General features: G+C 38.2%; 2 protein-coding genes across 3 annotated transcripts in view; both read right to left on the bottom strand.

The window, feature by feature from the left end:
* LOC100696060 (meprin A subunit beta-like) overlaps window positions 1-398 on the bottom strand; it is a 50,013-nt gene extending 49,615 nt beyond the window's left edge. The window contains exon 1 of the mRNA XM_019356172.2: window positions 381-398. The gene's annotated coding sequence lies outside the window, so the exon portion shown is untranslated. The remainder of the gene's footprint in view (window positions 1-380) is intronic.
* A 12,593-nt stretch (window positions 399-12,991) lies between these two features.
* Window positions 12,992-19,313, bottom strand: LOC100696326 (meprin A subunit beta-like). 2 transcript variants are annotated; one of them, XM_003460234.5, is made up of 17 exons: window positions 19,198-19,313; window positions 18,928-19,015; window positions 18,595-18,609; window positions 18,460-18,498; window positions 18,316-18,341; window positions 18,120-18,204; window positions 17,608-17,725; window positions 17,224-17,402; window positions 16,789-17,007; window positions 15,880-16,041; window positions 15,467-15,697; window positions 14,919-15,371; window positions 14,659-14,832; window positions 14,412-14,517; window positions 14,174-14,218; window positions 13,992-14,036; window positions 12,992-13,225 (listed from the first exon to the last, which is right to left on the bottom strand). In XM_003460234.5, the coding sequence occupies exons 1-17, from the start codon at window positions 19,228-19,230 to the stop codon at window positions 13,147-13,149; spliced, it is 2,097 nt and encodes a 698-aa protein (XP_003460282.3). In that variant the 5' UTR covers window positions 19,231-19,313; the 3' UTR covers window positions 12,992-13,146. The 2 variants fall into 2 exon arrangements, with proteins under 2 accessions (XP_003460282.3, XP_025759976.1); XM_025904191.1 differs by lacking the exon at window positions 19,198-19,313 and having other exon boundaries at window positions 12,993-13,225; window positions 18,591-18,609; window positions 18,928-19,057.
* Between the last annotated feature and the right edge of the window lie 852 nt (window positions 19,314-20,165).

Genomic DNA, 20,165 nt, shown 5'->3' with positions numbered 1-20,165 from the left:
TCACGCATGCAGTTACATCTAGTTTTGCTTTTGCTTTGGCACACATTCCATTTCTTAAAGAGCACAGCCCACTTCACACCCAGTTTTTAGCAGAATAAAGTTCATTATTACTAGTAGTAATACGTAGCCACTTTAATTTTAAAAAACAGCTCTAATCGGGCTTTCTTCTGTATGGGAAAATTCATGTTTCATGGCTGCTCATAAGAGTTTAATCAGACCTCATTTTACTCATTTTTCTCATCACTATGCAATTCGATCATTTTATTTAACATTGCATTAATGATAAAACATATGGCTTTAAGACGGCATTAAGATGTTTAAACATACTGGCACCATATTAACCTTTATTACAGGTGCAGTTATAACCATTTTATACACACATTGCATCTCTGTGCTTATTAAAGATTTGAAGCTCAGTCAGTTAATCGAAGGTTGTAAGCCTCGTTCGGCGTGATGTCCAGATGATCTATTGTGTAAAGTGACTTGGAGCTACTGAAGGTTAAAACAGCAATACACGCCTACAAAACACATATAATACATATAATCTAGAAACAGGCCTGAGCAAAAGGCCTGAATGTATTCAGCTTCTTGTTGCATTGGAGTTTGCTTAGTAACAGGTCAAAGGAGTTTGCAAAGAAAAGCGTCTGGACTTCTTTGAGTTGCTTGAAGACGTTTCACCTCTCATCCGAGAAGCTTCTTCAGTTCTAAGGTCAAATGGCCGAGAGTCCCAGATTTAAACCCAGTGGGAGTATCCCCCCAAGGAGACTGTTAGACCTCTGCCTTACCACAACATACTTCAAATACAACGAAGGCTTCTACAGACAAAAACATGGCTGTGCCATGGGCTCCCCTGTGTCACCTATTGTAGCCAACCTTTACATGGAGGAAGTGGAAAGAAAGGCTCTTGGCTCTTTTAAAGGGAGAGTACCCAGCCACTGGTACAGATATGTAGATGACACCTGGGTCAAAATCAAGACACAAGAAGTGGAATCCTTCACTGCGCACATTAACGCCGTGGATAAAAACATCAAGTTCACCAGGGAAGACACTAAGGACAACTGTTTGCCTTTCCTGGACTGCGCTGTGCACATTGAAGAGAATGGCAACCTCAACATTGAAGTTTACCGGAAGCCCACACACACGGACCAGTATCTCCTCTTTGACTCCCATCACCCTCTGGAACACAAACTTGGAGTAATTAGGACCCTACACCACCGGGCAGAACATGTTCCCTCCAAGCCTGAAGGGAAAAAGAAGGAACACACACATGTAAAGGAAGCACTGAAAACATGTGGTTATCCTAACTGGGCGTTCATAAAGTCAGCAAAAAGGCACAGAAAAGAAGATCAGACACCAGCGAGGGAGGATAAGAAAGACAGACGCAACAACGTTGTCATCCCCTATGTAGCCGGTGTATCAGAGAAACTCAGGAGAGTTTTCTCCAAGCATGACATCCCAGTGTACTTCAGACCCAGCAACACACTCAGACACAAACTGGTTCACCCGAAAGACAAAACTCCAAAACACAGACTGAACAACGTGGTGTATGCTGTACAGTGCAGTGAGGAATGCCCGGACCTCTACATTGGAGAGACCAAACAGCCACTTCACAAGCGCATGGCACAACATAGAAGAGCCACCTCCACAGGACAAGACTCAGCAGTCCATCTGCATCTTAAGGATAAAGGTCACTCTTTCGAGGATGCCAATGTTCACATATTGGACAGAGAGGACAGATGGTTTGAAAGAGGAGTGAAAGAGGCCATCTATGTCCACTGTGAGCGACCATCTTTGAACAGAGGTGGTGGTTTACGACACCAACTGTCTGCCATCTATAATCCAGTTTTGAGTTCCCTCCCCAGATGCCTTAACGCCCACTCACATCCTGGGCCATCTGACCTCAGGAAATCACATGATAGGGTGGGGCCAGGTTTCACAATGAGCTCACCCGAAACCCTGGCTGATTAGGTCCCACACCCACTTTCACACCTTGGCGCATGTGATTAGAGGATCACCAGGGGGTCCTTTGTCCCTCCTTGGGGGGATACTCCCACTGGGTTTAAATCTGGGACTCTCGGCCATTTGACCTTAGAACTGAAGAAGCTTCTCGGATGAGAGGTGAAACGTCTTCAAGCAACTCAAAGAAGTCCAGACGCTTTTCTTTGCAAACTCCTTTGACTACGATGACCTGGATGACTGAGAACCTTCACAGACACTTAGTAACAGGTGACAGAAGCTGTGTCAGAGCGGAGGACACGTCCATGGGGACTTTCAGGGCCTGAGATCATCGCCATACTTGGAAAAGATGCTAGAAAGAGGAACTTCTGTGTCTGCACTTAGCTCTAAAAATTGATCATTGTCTGTAAAACATGCAAATAATGTTCTTAAGATACAAATTATGTTCTTGGAAACGCAAGAGGGGGCGTTAAACCCCGACGTTATAAAAGCAATCTGAAGTGTATGTTTGGGCGGAGAACTACATCTGATGTGTTGCAGTGTACATCTTCCCGCGTGTGTGTTCTTAATAAACTCTTCATCTGATTGCACTCTACTGGGCCTCCATTGGTTTGTTTTTGTGCCACATTGCCGAATTCGGGACACATGGAAAAGTGTGTAATAAGATTAAAAGTCTGAGAAATCTGGACTGTGGTCTCTGGTTGATTAATAAGCTGAAGCCACACCCCCTCCTCCAACTGCAATGAATAAAACTGAGGGATTGTAAACTATATACAACTTTTATGTCTCACAGACATGCTTGTTAATTCAAATTTTACAGAAACTTAAAAATTTGAACAGAAACTTTCCAGATCAATAGACAGCATTTTGAACATGGACCAGAGACACTAAAGCATCCAAGTAGCACTAAAGGACCAAGGACATCCTCTATATTATTTTTAATTAAAGGTTATTAATTTTTATTAAAAAGTTAAAAGGTTATTATTAATATTATTTTACAATACAATACAATTCACCAAGGCCCATGAAAATACACTAAACATAACTGTATTTTCTATATATATATGAGCTTCAGACAGTTCAATATTTCAGTTAGCAAGACTAATGTTTAATTCAACAGGTGTTAAAATTTGAATAATATATTTTAAATATGTAGAGATTTCATAATGTAAATTGTAAGTAGGAATTTCTTGATGCATGCTTAATCATCCAGGTAAGTAAATCCCAAAAAGTTGATTCTGTTCATCTAGACGTAGCGTTTTCAGTGGGAGAAACATTTTGTCACTCATCCAAGTGACTTATTTGGTATCAGCTGACTGCAGGTTTCCCCAATCTTATAAACAGTCCATTTGCATAATGACTGAAACTACAGTCAGGTCCATAAATATTGGGACATCGACACAGTTCTAACATTTTTGGCTCCATACACCACCACAATGGATTCCAAATGAAACGAACGAGATGTGTTTTAACTGCAGACTGTCAGCTTTTATTTGAGGGTATTTACATCCAAATCAGGTGAACGGTGTAGGAATTACAACAGTTTGCATATGTGCCTCCCACTTCTTAAGGGACCAAAAGTAATAGGACAGAATAAGAACCATAAATCAAACTTTCATTTTTTAATACTTGGATGCAAATCCTTTGCAGTCAATCACAACCTGAAGTCTGGAACACATAGACATCACCAGACGCTAGGTTTCATCCCTGGTGATACTCTGCCAGGCCTCTACTGCAACCGTCTTCAGTTCCTGCTTATTCTTGGGGCATTTTCCTTTCAGTTTTGTATTCAGCAAGTGAAATGCATGCTCAATCGGTTTCAGGTCAGGTGATTGACTTGCCCATTGCAAAACAGTCCACTTCTTTCCCTTCAAAAACTCTTTGGTTGCTTTTGCAGTATGCTTTGGGTAGCTGTCCATCTGCACGGTGAAGCGCCGTCCAAAGAGTTTTGAAGCATTTGGCTGAATATGAGCAGATATTATTGCCCGAAACACTTCAGAATTCATCATGCTGCTTTTGTCAGCAGTCACATCATCAATAAATACAAGAGAACCAGTTCCACTGGCAGCCATACATGCCCACGCCATGACACTTCCAGCACCATGCTTCACTGATGAGGTGGTATGCTTAGGATCATGAGCACTTCCTTTCCTTCTCCATACTCTTCTCTTCCCATCACTCTGGTACGTTGATCTTGGTCTCGTCTGTCCATAGGATGTTGTTCCAGAACTGTGAAGGCTTTTTCAGATGTCGTTTGGCAAACTCTAATCTGGCCTTCCTGTTTTTGGGGCTCACCAGTGGTTTACATCTTGTGGTGAACCCTCTGTATTCACACTGGTGGAGTCTTCTCTTGATTGTTGACTTTGACACACATACACCAACCTCCTGGAGAGTGTTCTTGATCTGGCCAACTGTTGTGAAGGGTGTTTTCTTCACCAGGGAAAGGATTCTTTGGTCATCCACCACAGTTGTTTTCCGTGGTCCTCCGGATCTTTTGGTGTTGCTGAGTTTACCGGTGCGTTCCTTCTTTTTGAGAATGTTCCAAACAGTTGTTTTGGCCACGCCTAATGTTTTTGCTATCTCTCTGATGGGTTTGTTTTGTTTCTTCAGCCTAATGATGGCTTGCTTCACTGACAGTGACAGCTCTTTGGATCTCATCTTGGCAGTTGACAGCAACAGGTTCCAAATGCAAACAGCACACTTGAAATGAACTCTGGACCTTTTTTCTGCTCATTGTAATTGGGGTAATGAGGGAATAACACACACCTGGCCATGGAACAGCTGAGAAGCCTATTGTCCCATTACTTTTGGTCCCTTAATAAGTGGGAGGCGCATTTGCAAACTGTTGTAATTCCCACACCGTTCACCTGATTTGGATGTAAATACCCTCAAATAAAAGCTGACAGTCTGCAGTTAAAGCACATCTAGTTCGTTTCATTTGGAATCCATTGTGGTGGTATATGGAGCCAAAAGTGTTAGAATTGTGTCAATGTCCCAATATTTATGGACCTGACTGTAGCACCACTGAAGGAACAATAGGCTATGAGGTCAGTTCCTTGATCATTAATATGCAAATTCTCATGACCATTGATCAGCAACCACTGATCAAAGCTCATTGATCAAAGACCACTAATCAATGGCCATAAGTACCAGTCACAGAGAGTTAGAAAATGGCTGCAATCAAAACATTTTAAGATGGCGAAAGATGTAGCCTCAGGCCCCCTCCTCAATTCAGAGATGGTCTTTCCCCTTTCACGTAAATGGCCTCGTTGACTCCTTGCTCAAACCAGCATTCCTCCCTGTCCAGGATGTGTACATACTCATCCTTGAAAGAGTGTCCACTGGCCTATAGGTGTAAATAGACTGCGGAGTCGTGGCCTGACGAGGTAGCTCTTCTGTGTTGTGCCATCCGCTTCGCCAAAGGTTGTTTGGTTTCCCCACTGTATAAATCCTGGCAATCCTCCTGGCACTTAACAGCGTGCGGTATATTAGTCTGTTTGTGCCGGGGTGGACCAATTTTTGGCGCAGCATGTTTCGGGTTTAAAAGCCACAGAGACTCTGTGTTTAGAAAAAGTCTCAGCTGTTCCAATTCTCCTGACACATAGGGGATCACTATGGGTTTTTGCTTAGGTAGCGCTTAGGGTAGGGGTTTTCCTTCTCTCCTTCTCTCACTTGAGCTTTGATCAGTGATTGTTGATCAATGGTCATGAGAATTTGCATATTAAGGATCAAGGAGCTGACCTCACAGGCCATTGTTCCTTCAGTGGTGCTAGTTTCAGTCATTATGCAAATGTACTGTTTATAAGATTGGGGAAACCTGCAGTCAGCTGAGACTGAAGAAGTCACTTGGATGAGTGATGAAACGTTTCTCCCACTGAAAATGCTACGTCCAGATGAACAGAATCAATTTTTTGGGCTAAGTAAGAATTCCCTCAGGATTTTTGGGTGCAGGTAAATGTGATCCTTGTCTATTGGTTGTGAAGTGAGTGCTGGAATGTGCATTTCAAATGGGCTGCCAGAGGTCCAGCTGAAGTTACTAACATTGTTCACAAGGTGGCAGCATTGCGCAAGACCGGCTATTCCACTCAGATTTCACCAAATGCATTTTGGTCTATTCTATGTTTTACACTGGGCTTTTAGACCAAGCTGGAGATGCATGGAGGGCAATAATATGACACTGCTGTGTAAAGGAGTTAGTAAATTTCTATGTGTAAATACTAAGTCCTATATTTAAAATGTTCCTTGCACATTTGTGTCAAAAAATGGGTCATTTATGGTAGTGAAGTGGTCCAAGAACCCAAGATAAGTATCCCATTGGCTAATTTCCTGAGCTACACATATTTACTTCTCTGTTATTCAAGACACAAACCCCCCAAATTTAAACTCATCTGACAACAGAACAGTTTTCCACTTTGCCTCAGTTTATTTTACATGAAATACTGCCAAGAGAGAACAGCAGAACTCTACCCTGCATTTGTGGAACAGTATCTTTGTTAGCTATGGTTTTCTTTGTTGCAGTATTATTTACATTAATTCAGTTTACTATTGCTTACTGTGAACATATGACTAGTTCATTAGGTCAAAAGCATTAAATCTATCTTTTTTTGAAGAATTAAAGGTGCTAACATTTTTATTGGGAATGATCAGAATGAACAGGATCAGAAATGAAAATATTGGAGGGACAATTCAGGCCGAGTGTTTTGGAGACAAAATTAAAGATGCAAGGCTGAGATGGTCTGGACATGTGCAGAAGAGGGAGAGTAGATACACTGGACTAAGGATGTTGAAGATGGAGTTGCAAGGCAGGATAAAAGGAGTAACACCAAAGAGAAGATTCATGGAGTGTAATGATAGATGACATGCAGAAGTTTGATGGAAAAGAGGAGGGTGCTGAAGATAGGATGAGAGGGGGGCAGGGTGTGCTGGGCGAGCCCTAAAGAGACCAAGAAGAAGAAGAAGAAGAAGAAAGATTTTCAATTTGAATATTTATTCCATCAAGAACTAGACCTAAAGAACAAAGAATAAATACTTATGTTATCAAATATTCCCTTATTTTAACATTACATTTCTTGCCCATGACTTTGTTGAAAGTTGATTCTGCTCCTTCAGCAGGAAACAGCTAAACAAATTCCTCACAAAAATTCAAGTTAGAAAACTGACTCGTAAAGCTTTAGATGTGTCCTTTGTCCCCAAACTTTAATAGAACTAGTTGGCAACTCATTTTATTGATGGTGAGATCCTGAGATCCTTATACTTTTGATTTTAGAGTCATTTTTGTAAAGTAGGACTATTGTTCAAAACTAACAACAGTTCTTTTAAACAACACAATAGGAAACAAAACATGAATATTTTTCTAATCTATTCCTGGAAGTGTTATGTATGAGGACATAATAAAAATCATGTTATGCTTGCCACCAGCTGCGTGTAACTTACTGCCAGTATGTTCCACCCCTACAATTATGTAAAAAAGAAAGTAAACCTTCTTTCAGTTCTAAGGTTTAATGTATGCAGGCATATAAAAAAATGAAAAAGGAAGTTCTAAAATAATTTAAATGTATCCTCAGATGAAAAGCAACACACTACATAATACGCAGGATCATTAAAGTAAACTGCAGAAGCAGTCAATCAATATTTTATTTCTATAGCACATTTAAAAAGGACAGCAGTACAGTGGGTTATATGTAAAAAATTTTTTAATCAAACTACTTCTCTCAACAGCCATGAAAGTAGAATAAAGTTTGTGATTACACTGAGAAATGTGATTAATAACTCACAAATAACTTGTCATCGTGAGTGATCAGGACATGTGGCAGGTGTTTGTCGAACAAGAAACGTGATTATTAATGTTTTATAAAGAAACTGCATTGCAAATGTAGCGGACCATATTGGAATACTGTAATCTGTATCATGGTTTAATTGTGTGGCTTTGTGGGTTTGATAGACTTAATCCCTTATACTGTCCAAGTGACATCAGCACTACCTTTTTATGGTTTGGTCTGCAGCATTCACGCATTTTAACGAGGCAGAGAAACTTCCTGTCAATACTTATCTACAATTTGTACACTTATTGTGAGCGCAGTGGTTACATGCATGATATCTTTTTAAAAAACCTCATTGTCGTGTTTGAGGAAGTTCGTTATGTCTTCCCATATGTACAACAATACTGTACATTCTTGCACATAACAGTATGTTCTACCTGTATAGTTATGTGAAAAAGAAAGTAAACCACCTTTCAGTTCTTTCAGGTCTAAGGTTTAATGTATGCAGGCATATAAAGAAATTAAAAGGAGGTTCTAAAATAATTTAAATGCATCCTCAGATGAAAAACAACACATTAAATAATACGTAGGATCATTAGAGTAAACTGCAGAAGCAGTGGATTATATGTAAAACTTTTTTTCTTTTTTAATCAAACTACTTCTCTCAACAGCCATCAAAGTAGAGTAAAGTTTGTGATTACACTGAGAAGTGTGATTAAGTTCAAATAACTCGTCATCGTGGGTGATCATGAGTGGAGGTGGATAATGGCATGGTTTAATCACACATATCTCCTGTATAACTTGACAACAGATATTTTATATACAAAAATAATGTCATAATTCAAGTTTCTTTAGGAAGTGACTGTGATCAGCAAAGATATCCTAAATGTGGCAGGTGTTTGTTGAACAAGAAACATGTGATTATTAATGTTTTATAAAGAAACTGCATTGCAAATGTAGCGGACTATATTGGAATACTGTAATCTGTATCATGGTTTAATTGTGTGGCTTTGTGGGTTTGATAGACTTAATCCCTTATACTATCCAAGTGACATCAGCCCTACCTTTTTTATGGTTTGGTCTGCAGCAAAGATAAAAACTAGGGTTGTGACACTCGATTAACGAGACAGAGAAACTTTCTGTTAATACTTATCTACAATTTCTAAACTTATTGTGAGCGCAGTGGTTATATGCATGATATCTTTTTAAAAAACCCCATTGTTGTGTTTGAGGAAGTTCTTTATGTCTTCCCATATGTACAACAATACTGTACATTCTTGCACGTAACAGTATGTTCTACCCATATAGTTATGTGAAAAAGAAACTAAACCACCTTTCAGTTAATCTATTTAAAAAGCAAGGAAAATGCAGAAGCAGTGTATGATATGTAAAACTTTAGAATTGAAAGAGGAATAATTTCTTTTTACTATGAAACAGTCCTCTTTATCTGAACAATCTACTTCTCTCAGCAGCAATCAAAGGAGAATACAATTATTTTCTTTTGCAGTGAAAAATGTGATTAAGTTAAAATCACGGCATCATGAGTGATCAAGAGTGGAGGTGGGTAATGTTATGGTTTAATTACACTGATCTCCTGTATTGCTTGAAAGACAACAGATGTCTTATATACAAAAATAATGTCATAGATTCAAGCTTCTTTAGGAAGTGACTGTGATCAGTAATTAACGATGATATCCTGTGGCTGATGTTTGTTGAACAAGATACATGTGATGATTAAATGGCTTTTTATGAAACTGCATTGCAAAAGTACAACTTCTCTACTTGTCTTCAAATTTCAAATTCAAATTTTATTTGTCACATACACAGTCATACACAGTACGATATGCAGTGAAATGCTTAGACAACTGCTCGTGACCTAAAATAAAAGACTATGAATAGGATAGGAAATAAATATGAAAATTAAAATGAAGGGTAAATTTAACTAAGAAAGAATAAAATAAAATATAAAAATTAAAGTTAAAAATAAAATAACTATACAACAAAATACACAATATAGATATGTGGATGACACCTGGGTGAAAATCAAATCTCAGGACGTACTACATTTCACGGATCACATTAACTCGGTGGACCGACACATCAAATTCACCAGGGAGGATATGAAAAGTGGCAGGTTAGCCTTCTTAGACTGTGAGATTTCCATCAGTAATGGGGGACATCTAAAAGCTGATGTGTACCGTAAACCTACACATACGGATCAGTATCTAAGGTTTGACTCTCATCATCCACTGGAGCACAAACTGGGTGTCATCAGGACGCTACAACACAGATCGAACACCATCCCCACTGACACAGCGGCCAGGGAGGCAGAAGAACAGCACATCAAGAAGGCCCTGAGTAAATGTGGTTATCCCAGCTGGACTTTTGTCAAAGCTGGGAAGGCACCTAAAGAAAGCTCCAGCCGATCCAGGAGAGAAGGACAACCGCTGCCCAGGCGAAAACCTGTAGTGATCCCATATGTGTCAGGAGTATCGGAACAGTTGAGACACATTTTTTCTAAACACCGGGTCTCTGTGGCTTTTAAACCCCAAAATACGCTGCGCCAAAAACTGGTCCACCCCAAGGATCGGGTCCCCCGACGCAAACAGAGTAACATAGTGTACGCTGTTAAGTGCCAGGAGGATTGCCAGGATTTATACATCGGGGAAACCAAACAACCTCTAGCGAAGCAGATGGCACAACACAGAAGAGCAACCTCATCAGGCCAGGACTCTGCAGTCTATTCACACCTACAGGCCAGTGGACACTCTTTCAATGATGAGGATGTACACATCCTGGACAGGGAAGAACGCTGGTTTGAGCGCGGAGTCAAGGAGGCCATTTACGTGAAAAGGGAAAGACCATCTCTGAATCGAGGAGGGGGCCTAAGGGTACATCTTTCGCCATCTTACAATGCTGTGATTGCAGCCATTCCAAACTCTCTGTGAATGGTACTCATGGCCATTGATCAGTGTTCTTTGATCAGTGGGTTTTGGTCAGTGATTGTTGATCAATGGTCATGGGAATTTGCATAATTATGATTAAGGAACTGACCTCACAGCCCATTGTTCCTTCAGTGGGCTGGTTTCAGTCATTATGCAAATGTACTGTTTATAAGGTTTGGGGAAACCTGCAGTCAGCTGAGACTGAAGAAGTCACTTGGATGAGTGATGAAACGTTTCTCCCACAAAACGCTACGTCCAGATGAACAGATTCAACTTTTGGAGAGATACACAATATAGAAAATATATAAGAATATATGAAGAAATATAGAACAATAAGAGCAGCTGTACGAGTAATAAATGGCAATGAAAGAAATGTAATGTCCAGGGTTGTGCAATCCAAATATTTAAGTGTCTTGTGCAGTGCAAATATGCTTAAAAGTGATTTATTTAAGTGACTTGTGGTCTTGTTAATCAATAACAAAATGGCAAATGTAAACAAATGTAAACAAATGTCCAGAATGTCCAGTGTGTGTGTAAAAACCGTATGTGTGGGTCAGTACTATGTGGTGGTGTGATTGAGAGACCGTATCGCCTGCCGAAAGAAGCTCCTCCTCAGTCACTCTGTGTTGGTCTTCAGGGAGCGGAATCGCTTTCCTGACCTCAACAGAGAGAACAGTCCCATTCAACTTCTCATATGTACTGTGGCAAGCTCCTTTGAGAGCTCAGTGAGGAAGACCCGTCATGCATTGATGATACCATTGTTGAGTTCAGGGTTCTGAGCTGTGGAAAAGGTTTAGGCATTCAGGATGGCAATGTCAAGTTGTGCCATAGCACCATGGGTCATCTCTATGTTTTACACTTGCAGGTGCAGTTGTAGGTGCCAACCATCTGGTCAATGGCAGAATGAGAATGTGATCAGTTATGTTTTCCCCCTTTCTGGTATTTTCATCCACCTTTGTTGTTATACATATGGGAATACTTCACTGCAATCTGTATTTTGGTTTGTTTTTGTGCCTTTGTGTGTTTGATGGACATAATGTCTTATACTTCCCAAGTGACAACAGCCGTACCTTTTTATGGTCTGGTCTGCCTCATTTGCTCATTCTAATGAGGTAGAGAAACTTCCTGTTAATAATTATCTACAATTTCTGCAGTGGTTATATGCATGATATCTTTGTAAAAAGCTCATTACAAACATCAAACTCAATACTAACATTACAATAATCCAATCATCTTCTTGACCCCTTTTGAGCTGATCATCCTCTACTCTGTGTGATTTAAATCTCAGTGCTCTCCATTCTGCTTTCAGTCTCTCATTTATACTAGAGCTGCCACGATTAGTCGACTAGTCACGATTACGTCGACTATCAAAATCGTCGACGACTGATTTAATAGTCGACGCGTCGTTTGAAGCTTTGTAAGATCACAAAAGACGCAGGAATAAGTAGTAGGATTTAAAAGTGTAATAACGGACTGAAACAGAAGATGGCAGCAGTGCATGTAAAGGATGCCAGCTGCCGTTAAACCCCGAAGAAGAAGAAGCTGTGTCCCAGAATTCATAGTGCGGCCCAGCGCAGTTGTCAACAATGGCGGCAGCTAGTTAGTTTTAATATTACTCTTATTATTCTTTCTGGGTCACAAAATAAACGTTTAACATATTTTCAAGCTGTAAGTTTTACGTCCAATCGATGCATGATCTGATTAGTCGACTAATCGCAAAAATAATCGGTGACTAGTCGACTATCAAAATAATCGTTTGTGGCAGCCCTACTTTATACAACCCACTTCCTCCCCATCACCACCTTACCTGAGTCATTCAGAGGTCCATCCAAGCCTCAATCTACATCTTCACCACAACCACTGTCTAGACCCAGGGGGATCCTTTCCTAAATCTTACCGCCACTGGGATTCCATTCTGCCATGATGATCCATTGGACTGCCAAATTAATTATTTTCTGTATCTCAGTATATCATTTTCAGTTCTTCCAAGTGATCTCTTCTTATTAAAATTCAAGCAACACACACACAAAAAATAGAGGACCAAGAATGTTTTTGATTTAAAGGTTATTTATTTTGTGTTTTGTTAAACATCAGCACACCAACAACTGAGAAAGCACACTGTGGCTAATCATTATAGTATATTTTTCCTCACTATATTTTAACAACTTAAAACTCATGTAGATTTCTTGTGATTGAACATTGCAGTAAACAAAACTATGAAACTATATATGATTAAAAAGCTTTATTTAGTTTATTTATTCTCTATGTTATGGACAAAAAAATAAAAATATTGTTGCAAATGATTATTTTAAAGACAAAAACCACAATGAAAAGTTCCTCCACCAAAAAAAAAATAATTACATTAGGAAAATCTATAATAAATCAAAAATAAATCAATATAGTAAAACAATAAAAAATATCTAAAATGAATCTGGCAGTCTTTGGTGCTGTCCATGTAACGAGTCCAGATGTGGATGAAATATACATCAAGGCATCAAAAGCATCAGTGCTAGCAGGAGTGTGAGGACAGGAGAGGCCATCATACCAGGAGAGAAGCCAACAGTGCTACAGAAGGAAGAAAGGAATTAATTATATAAGTGATGTACAGATAGTTCATGATAAGTCACAAAGTTCAGAATCGCTATCACTGTTGTTGTGTTTTACAACAGTACTGAAAACAATTTTTCTTTTTACTATTGAGAAGCACTTTGGTGTACCTCTGGTCTTTAAATGTGCTATATAAATAAAGTTGTATTGTACTGTAAAGATGTGCTGGGCAAAATCTATGTGGGCTTCAAGCTGCAACAAATAATACACTCATTTGTTTTGTAGGTTACAACAGCACTGAAAACAATTAATTATTATGACATCACGCAAGTGGTGCATTAATGGTACGATAGACTTTTCAACATTAGCCTTGCCAGTATCAGAACTAAAATTTTGTCATCATCATCATAGCATAAGAGCCTGTGAAAGTCAAAGTATTGTATTGTATGTATTTGAAAATAACATACCCGTTTTAGATCCTGCATCAAATATTTAAAGCATGCATCTTGTTTTTCTACTTCTTCTTTGGTCTTCTCCTTTAAGTGTTCATCACTGGGCATTAGCTTCCTCAATCTCAGCCCGTTCCTAGGATCCTCCACTGGTACACTAATCCCCTGCATGTTCTCCTTTGCTACAATTTTTCTGCTGACTATCCTTAAACAGAACTTTTTGTGTTGATCGCTATCATTAGTATAACATCTAAATTTTCAGGTCCACTAGATTTTACAGCTTGTGACAACAACACATTCTTATAGACAGAACATATTTGAGAAGATTGTCATACCCAACATCTGTTGTGTCTGGAATTGGAATTGTGGTGGGTGAGATCCTGTAAACATTAAAGCATTTTTGAACAGGTAACTAAAACTCTTACATAAGTAAGAGTTTTAGTGTTTCTGTTTGACAGAAACACATTCTATTTATAAAAAACAAACAAACAGAAAACGTTTGAGAACATTGGAGTACCTGTCATCTGTTGTGTATGAGGGTGGAATGGAGGTTGGTGAGATCCTGTAAAAGTTAAGGCATTTTTGGAGGGGTATTAAAACTCTCAAGTTGTTAGAGTTTCATGCATTAACTTTTACATCTAGCAACAACACTTATTTTTGCAAGCTGCTTAAAAATGCATGAGAAAATTGCAGTATCTTGTTTCATATAACACCTTGTGTCTTCACATTAATCGTAATTTAACAATATGTCCTACCATGATGAGCAGTTTCCTTTATCCTGGTCTTCAGGAGGAAGTGTAATTTTTACTGTTCTCGCTTGAGGACATGGCAGCGAACTTCCATTAACTAAAGGCGTGAGATCTATCGGAATTAAGAAATTAAAATAATCATAGAAAACTTTACTTTGTTGTTGTGTAAAATGATTCAAATGTTTCATACATTTCTTTTGTAAAAGTTTCAGGTACAGTATTTAAGTTTAGCAATGAAAATTTTTTAATTTGCCTTGTAAAGTGAAGATGAAAATGGTGCTTCCTCCCTTAAGGTAATCTCTGGATTGGATGTCTTTCAAAGATGCAAAATTTCTATAACCATATAGGGTATTAACATAGATGGTTTCATTGTTCTCGTCAACAATTTGACTTCCAACCTCACGAGGTTTGCCCCAAATTAGTACTCCTGTTTACAGAAAGCATACATAACATAGTGGTTAATAGTTTAGTTGGTACATTTTTAAGGATTTCTTCATGTTTCTGTAAACATACCACTGGAGCTGAGCAGATTTGGGTCAGTGGTGAGACTATTTTGCCTTGACATCTGTAGCTGGATGTTGGGGTTCTGATCCACCATTTGGACAGTAAATTGCCTTTGTGGGCAAGGCCATTCCAGTTGGTCATCATAGACACCAGAGACAAGATGCACATATACTCCAAAATCTGTCTGGCGGAGATTTAACGCTACCCGGTAAGCATAGCCCTCACTGGAGTACTGCCTTGGGCTATATATCCAGTCCGGAGTATCACTAGTGTTCCAAAGTGTCTCAAAATCATTAATCTGCCAGGTTCCATCTGGACACTCAAGCTCTGAGAGATTGATGTCATCAATAGAGAAGCCGCCTGTAGAGTTTCCTGCTCCTTTACGAACCTCAAACTCCACCTGGAACTGCTTGGTGGCATTTAGAAGAACATGGTGGAGAGTCCAGTGAGATGTTGGTGGACCTGGAGGGAGAATTTTTGGATTAATTGTCTTTGTGACAAAATGTAAAATGTCAAAATTTACACTTTAGCTTATAATCACACAAGTGAACCATTACCAGTGATCTGTCCCATGAGGTAGAGAGTTCCTGTGGAGTCCCGTTCATCTTGAAACTCTCTGATCCAGATGTTAAGTTCATCTGACTCGCTCCCATTCTGGTAATAGTAGAACTGCAGACACTGGACATGACACTCCCTCTGGGGACTCATCCTCTTTGTCTCCAGCCAGGCTGAGTCACCCTCCTGACCTGATTCTGTGCTGGCATACACGAAGAAACCTGCATCCTGACCTACAATACAGTTCAAAATTATCTTACATCAGATCTTTAAGTCTTAAGTATCAAAAGTATTTATTACTATCTCTGGCAGCTTACTTTTAAAGTTAATAATGCTGAGGTGGAAAAGTAGATTTTTCCATTTAAAACTGTATATTAAACACTGTTATAAACAAATACAACATTTGAAACCTTACCTTGATTACCATTTCCACTGGGCAGATTGGTGTGGTCAGAGCTGGGACCACTATAAACAGCTGTTACCATTTCCCAGCCATTGCCACTCTTTGAACAGCGGTTCATTTGACACGTGTTCCCATTAATAAAGCCACAGTACATCTTAAAGGCTATGGATGAGCCTGTAGAGATGAATTAAAAGCACTTGTTTTCCCTTTCTTTTTTTGATACACAGGTACTTCATGTGACAGAGTGAATCATAGTATTAGCATACACTTGTGTTGTAGGCTTTTATTAGTTGACTCGCATCAACTCCAAAACAGTCACCTCTTTAAACTGTAATCATCCAAAATGGTTGGATTGCTTAGCCACAGGCACTTTTTGTACACATATTCAGAAGTTGTATGTATCTTGATCTTAATTATTGACTATGAGCAGCAGAAAGTTGTTCATTAGAGTGCCAATGAAATTGCTGAAAGTGCTGCCTGACATGGACATGGCATGTTGATTTTTGTATGAATTAAACAAATGGCCTGAGGTTATTTGGTGATTATAAATTGGCCATAGGTGTGAATGTGAGCAAGGCTGTCTGTTTCTTTGTCTTCACCCATGCAATCTGTCCAGGGTGTATTATCTGTTTTCCTGAGAAGTGCAAGCAGTCAAGAGGCAGACTGATTTATAATTCAGTAAATTTGATTATGAAGTTAGTAGTTGACACAGAACAGCACTGATGGATTGTTCAAATATGTAATTGACCTGTGCTTTTGTTTTTCTTGTCAGGGTTGTGCAGTGTGAGTGTGACAAAGAAAATGGTTACTTTCTATTGGTTGAGGGCACAATATTCTCATGATGTTCTTAGTAACTTTAACAAATAATCCCAAAGCATTCCTAAAGCTGGATGCTGGTTCACTTAAACTTGAAGCACTTACTGCATTTGTAGAGTAGATTCAGCTCCTGAACATCACTAGTACTCATTTCCTCTCGTTGACCAATCAGATTCTGGAATTTTGGGTCTTTGGTGATAATTGTGGATCCTTTGCCGTTGGTGAAATCATCTTTGCCATAGTGCATCACGGACAAGTAGTCATATGGGACTCCGTGGGTGGTGCTGTTATCACTGCCAACTATTCTAAAGTTGCTCTTGTAAGCTATAAAAATCATATATAAAAGTCAAACATCACATATTCTCTTGAAAAGATTTTGATATTGTGAATACTTTTAATATTTCTAAGACTGTTTTAACTGTTTCGAAGTGGTTAATTCATTTCTGCAGATTACCTTATATAGTTTTAAGATAAGTATGTGAATAGAAATATTAAAGAAGACATTAACATCATAATAAGTAGTATAAATATTAATCAAACCTTCAAGGATGTTTCCAAAGTTAATCGTCACATAATCATCTCTGTCATATCTGGACTGTTCATGGTAGAAGCCAAGAGCATGAAGGAACTCGTGTTCAACAATGGCAATGGAACCACAGCCTCTTCCAATGGAGAGTTCCTGTCCATTGGAAAATATTTGCCCAATGTATGACCAACATCTGAAATTAAAGACAATGATTAATATTTATCTTATATGTAGTTTTGTTTTATGTAATTTATTTTGTTTAGTCTATAAAATCACAATTAAATAAATAATAAAAGAGATACATAATATAACTTGCTTTGAAATAAAAAATATAAATTAATATTCATGTTAATTAAAACTAAATGGGCAATTTTATATTAAAAACAGCAAAAACATACCCATTTAACTGTTTGACAGAAATGTAATAGTCCTCAGAGTCCCTTGGTTTGAAATCAATGCATGATTTCAACCTGAACTGGTCAAAGGCCCTCAGAATGACTCCTTTAGAATTAATGTCTACCATCATTCATGAGAGTTGTGATATAGAGATGAACAAAAAGATATGTTAGACAACTGATAGGTCCTATCCTTGATCATACCTATTACTCTATCTCTAAAGCATAATGTTCTAAAAATCTTTCTAAGTGCTTTAGCAGAGATGTGAGCTACTTTGCATAACTGCATGGTACAAAACTATATCAGTCAATAAAGTTTGTTCACTTGAAGTTGGTGCTGCTTTCTTTTTCCATTATGTAACTCCTATGCAATAAAAGTGTCCAGCTGACATGTATCAATAATTGGATTTTTTTAAGTAACAGGGTAACAAGGTGTGGGCCCATAGAAATAGTGAAATTAGTATTTTTTTCAAATGTATGTAATGTAATGTGTATGTAGTGAAATACATATTTACCAAGTTCGTTATTCAACACATAGGGGACTGGGGATTTCCACAGCATGTTTTCATTAATAATGGTACTCCTCTGCATGTTTGTAGGCTGAAGAAAAAGAAACTGTCTCTTATAACTTTGCATTGAAATAACAAATCAAAGTTATGTTCCATATAGACGTTTTAAGCATTAATATATTTGATCTAAAAAAAAACCTACCTCCATGATATCATCATGTAAGAATTCTAAGATAAAGTGTCACAAATTTAGAAAACAAGTCACTAGTCAAAAAAAGTTGCATGAAAATGAAAAAACAAAAGTCTTATAAAATGCATTTAGTTAAGAGTCAATCTTGAACTTTACCCTTGTTTATTTCAGGAATGTCCTTTACTTCACCAATGTCTGCAAAAACACATCAGGTGCCTCCGTATACAGATTTCACATTAACAAGCAGTAATAAAATGAAATGGAAAATATCACATATTAAAACTTACCTACTATTTCTGGTCCAGTCTGCAAAAATATCAAAATAATATTGAAATAAATATTCATTTAACAATCATTTAACATACTGCATTATGTACATCATTCGCCTCGGCTGGTGTTTGATTTGTGCAGTATGAATAAAATTGAATAAAATTGAATTGCATGTAATAATGTAAATAACTGATTTTTTGTGTGATAGTTTTTCTTGTGATATTTAATATTCAGTATTATTTTTAAATGACTTAATTACTAACAAAACAAATATTAACAAAAAAAACCATTGACATTTAAGATTTCTTATTTGGATGGATAGGTAAATTTAAAAAAAAAAAAGTAATCACTTACTGGATTTAAGGAAAATGTTTCTGAAATTGCCATGCTGACAATGAGAAAAACAAAGCCTTTCATCCTCATGGTGTGTCTTTAATGGAACCTAAATCAATAGAGATTCTTTTAAGAATGATGAAAACCTATTACAAAATTTTATACATAAAAACGTATGCAGCTGAAGCATACAATCTAATACATATTTAACTTTATTTAACTTCATTTCAATGGTTTTAGTTAGCCATTAATTTCAATTTGTTCTCACAGAAATATGAAACTTGTATTTACCTTGTGCCACACTTGTCTCTTCCTCAACTGCATGAGAAGTTGTGCCTGGGACAGCAGTGTTAGAACCAGTTTTATACCACTAAAGCTACGTGCCTGACATATCAGACAATCATGAATATTAAATTTGGTTTTGCTCCTGCTTTAGCCCACATCGTCAGTTCCTCTTATCTGATGTCTGTGACATTAACAAATCATGAGTATTTGCATTACTTAAAGAAAACAGACATTACTTGCCTGGCCACATTTTTGCGGCCTTCCCCATTCTAGAGGTTTTGACCTTATTTATATCTCGTAGCTCATTACACAAACATATGTACTATATGCCTTACACACGTCCTAGCATCTCTCTATATGAAATTGGGTTCTGGTCAATTTTGCTCTCTTCCTGGCTCCATCTTTGTAACAGAAACTTTAAAGAACAGACTGTTTTATGCCTACACATTTTTGACTAAGAAACTTTTCCAGTTCAACTTGGTTCCCTCTGTTTTCAGGGTGGGCCATTTATATGGATACACCGTAATAAAATGGGAATGGTTGGTGATATTAAAGTCCTGTTTGTGGCACATTGTGGTATATGTGAGGGGGCAAACTCCTCAAGATGGGTGGTGACCATGGTGGCCATTTAGAAGTCGGCCATCTTGGACACAACTTTTGTTTTTTCAATAGGAAGAGGGCCATGTGACACATCAAACTTATTGGTAATGTCACAAGAAAAACAATGGTGTGCTTGGTTTCAACGTAACTTTATTCTTTCATGAGTTATTTACAAGTTTCTCTTTGTTCACAGCCATTGACATGTCGAAGAGGTTAACACGTGAGGAGCGGATCGAAATTGTGTTGATATCTGGTGAACGCAGTAACCGGGTCATTGCAGCAGATTTCAATGCAAGACACCATACGAGACCAGCCATCTCCCATGCTACAGTTAGCAAACTGCTTGCTAAGTTTCGTGAAACTGGTTCAGTGTT

The sequence above is a fragment of the Oreochromis niloticus genome, unplaced genomic scaffold (genome assembly GCF_001858045.2).
Source record: "Oreochromis niloticus isolate F11D_XX unplaced genomic scaffold, O_niloticus_UMD_NMBU tig00000289_pilon, whole genome shotgun sequence".
Classification (NCBI taxonomy): domain Eukaryota; kingdom Metazoa; phylum Chordata; class Actinopteri; order Cichliformes; family Cichlidae; genus Oreochromis; species Oreochromis niloticus.
This window is presented reverse-complemented; position numbering and strand designations above follow the sequence as displayed.

Excerpts from the sequence above, each read along its gene's own strand:
- LOC100696326 (XM_003460234.5), bottom strand. The coding sequence starts at position 19,230 with ATGCAGTTGAGGAAGAGACAAGTGTGGCACAAG. Across the intron at positions 18,205-18,315 it reads TACATGATGATATCATGGAG|CCTACAAACATGCAGAGGAG; the intron begins GTAGGTTTTTTT and ends CTTTTTCTTCAG. Across the intron at positions 15,372-15,466 it reads CCTCATGGGACAGATCACTG|GTCCACCAACATCTCACTGG; the intron begins GTAATGGTTCAC and ends TTCTCCCTCCAG.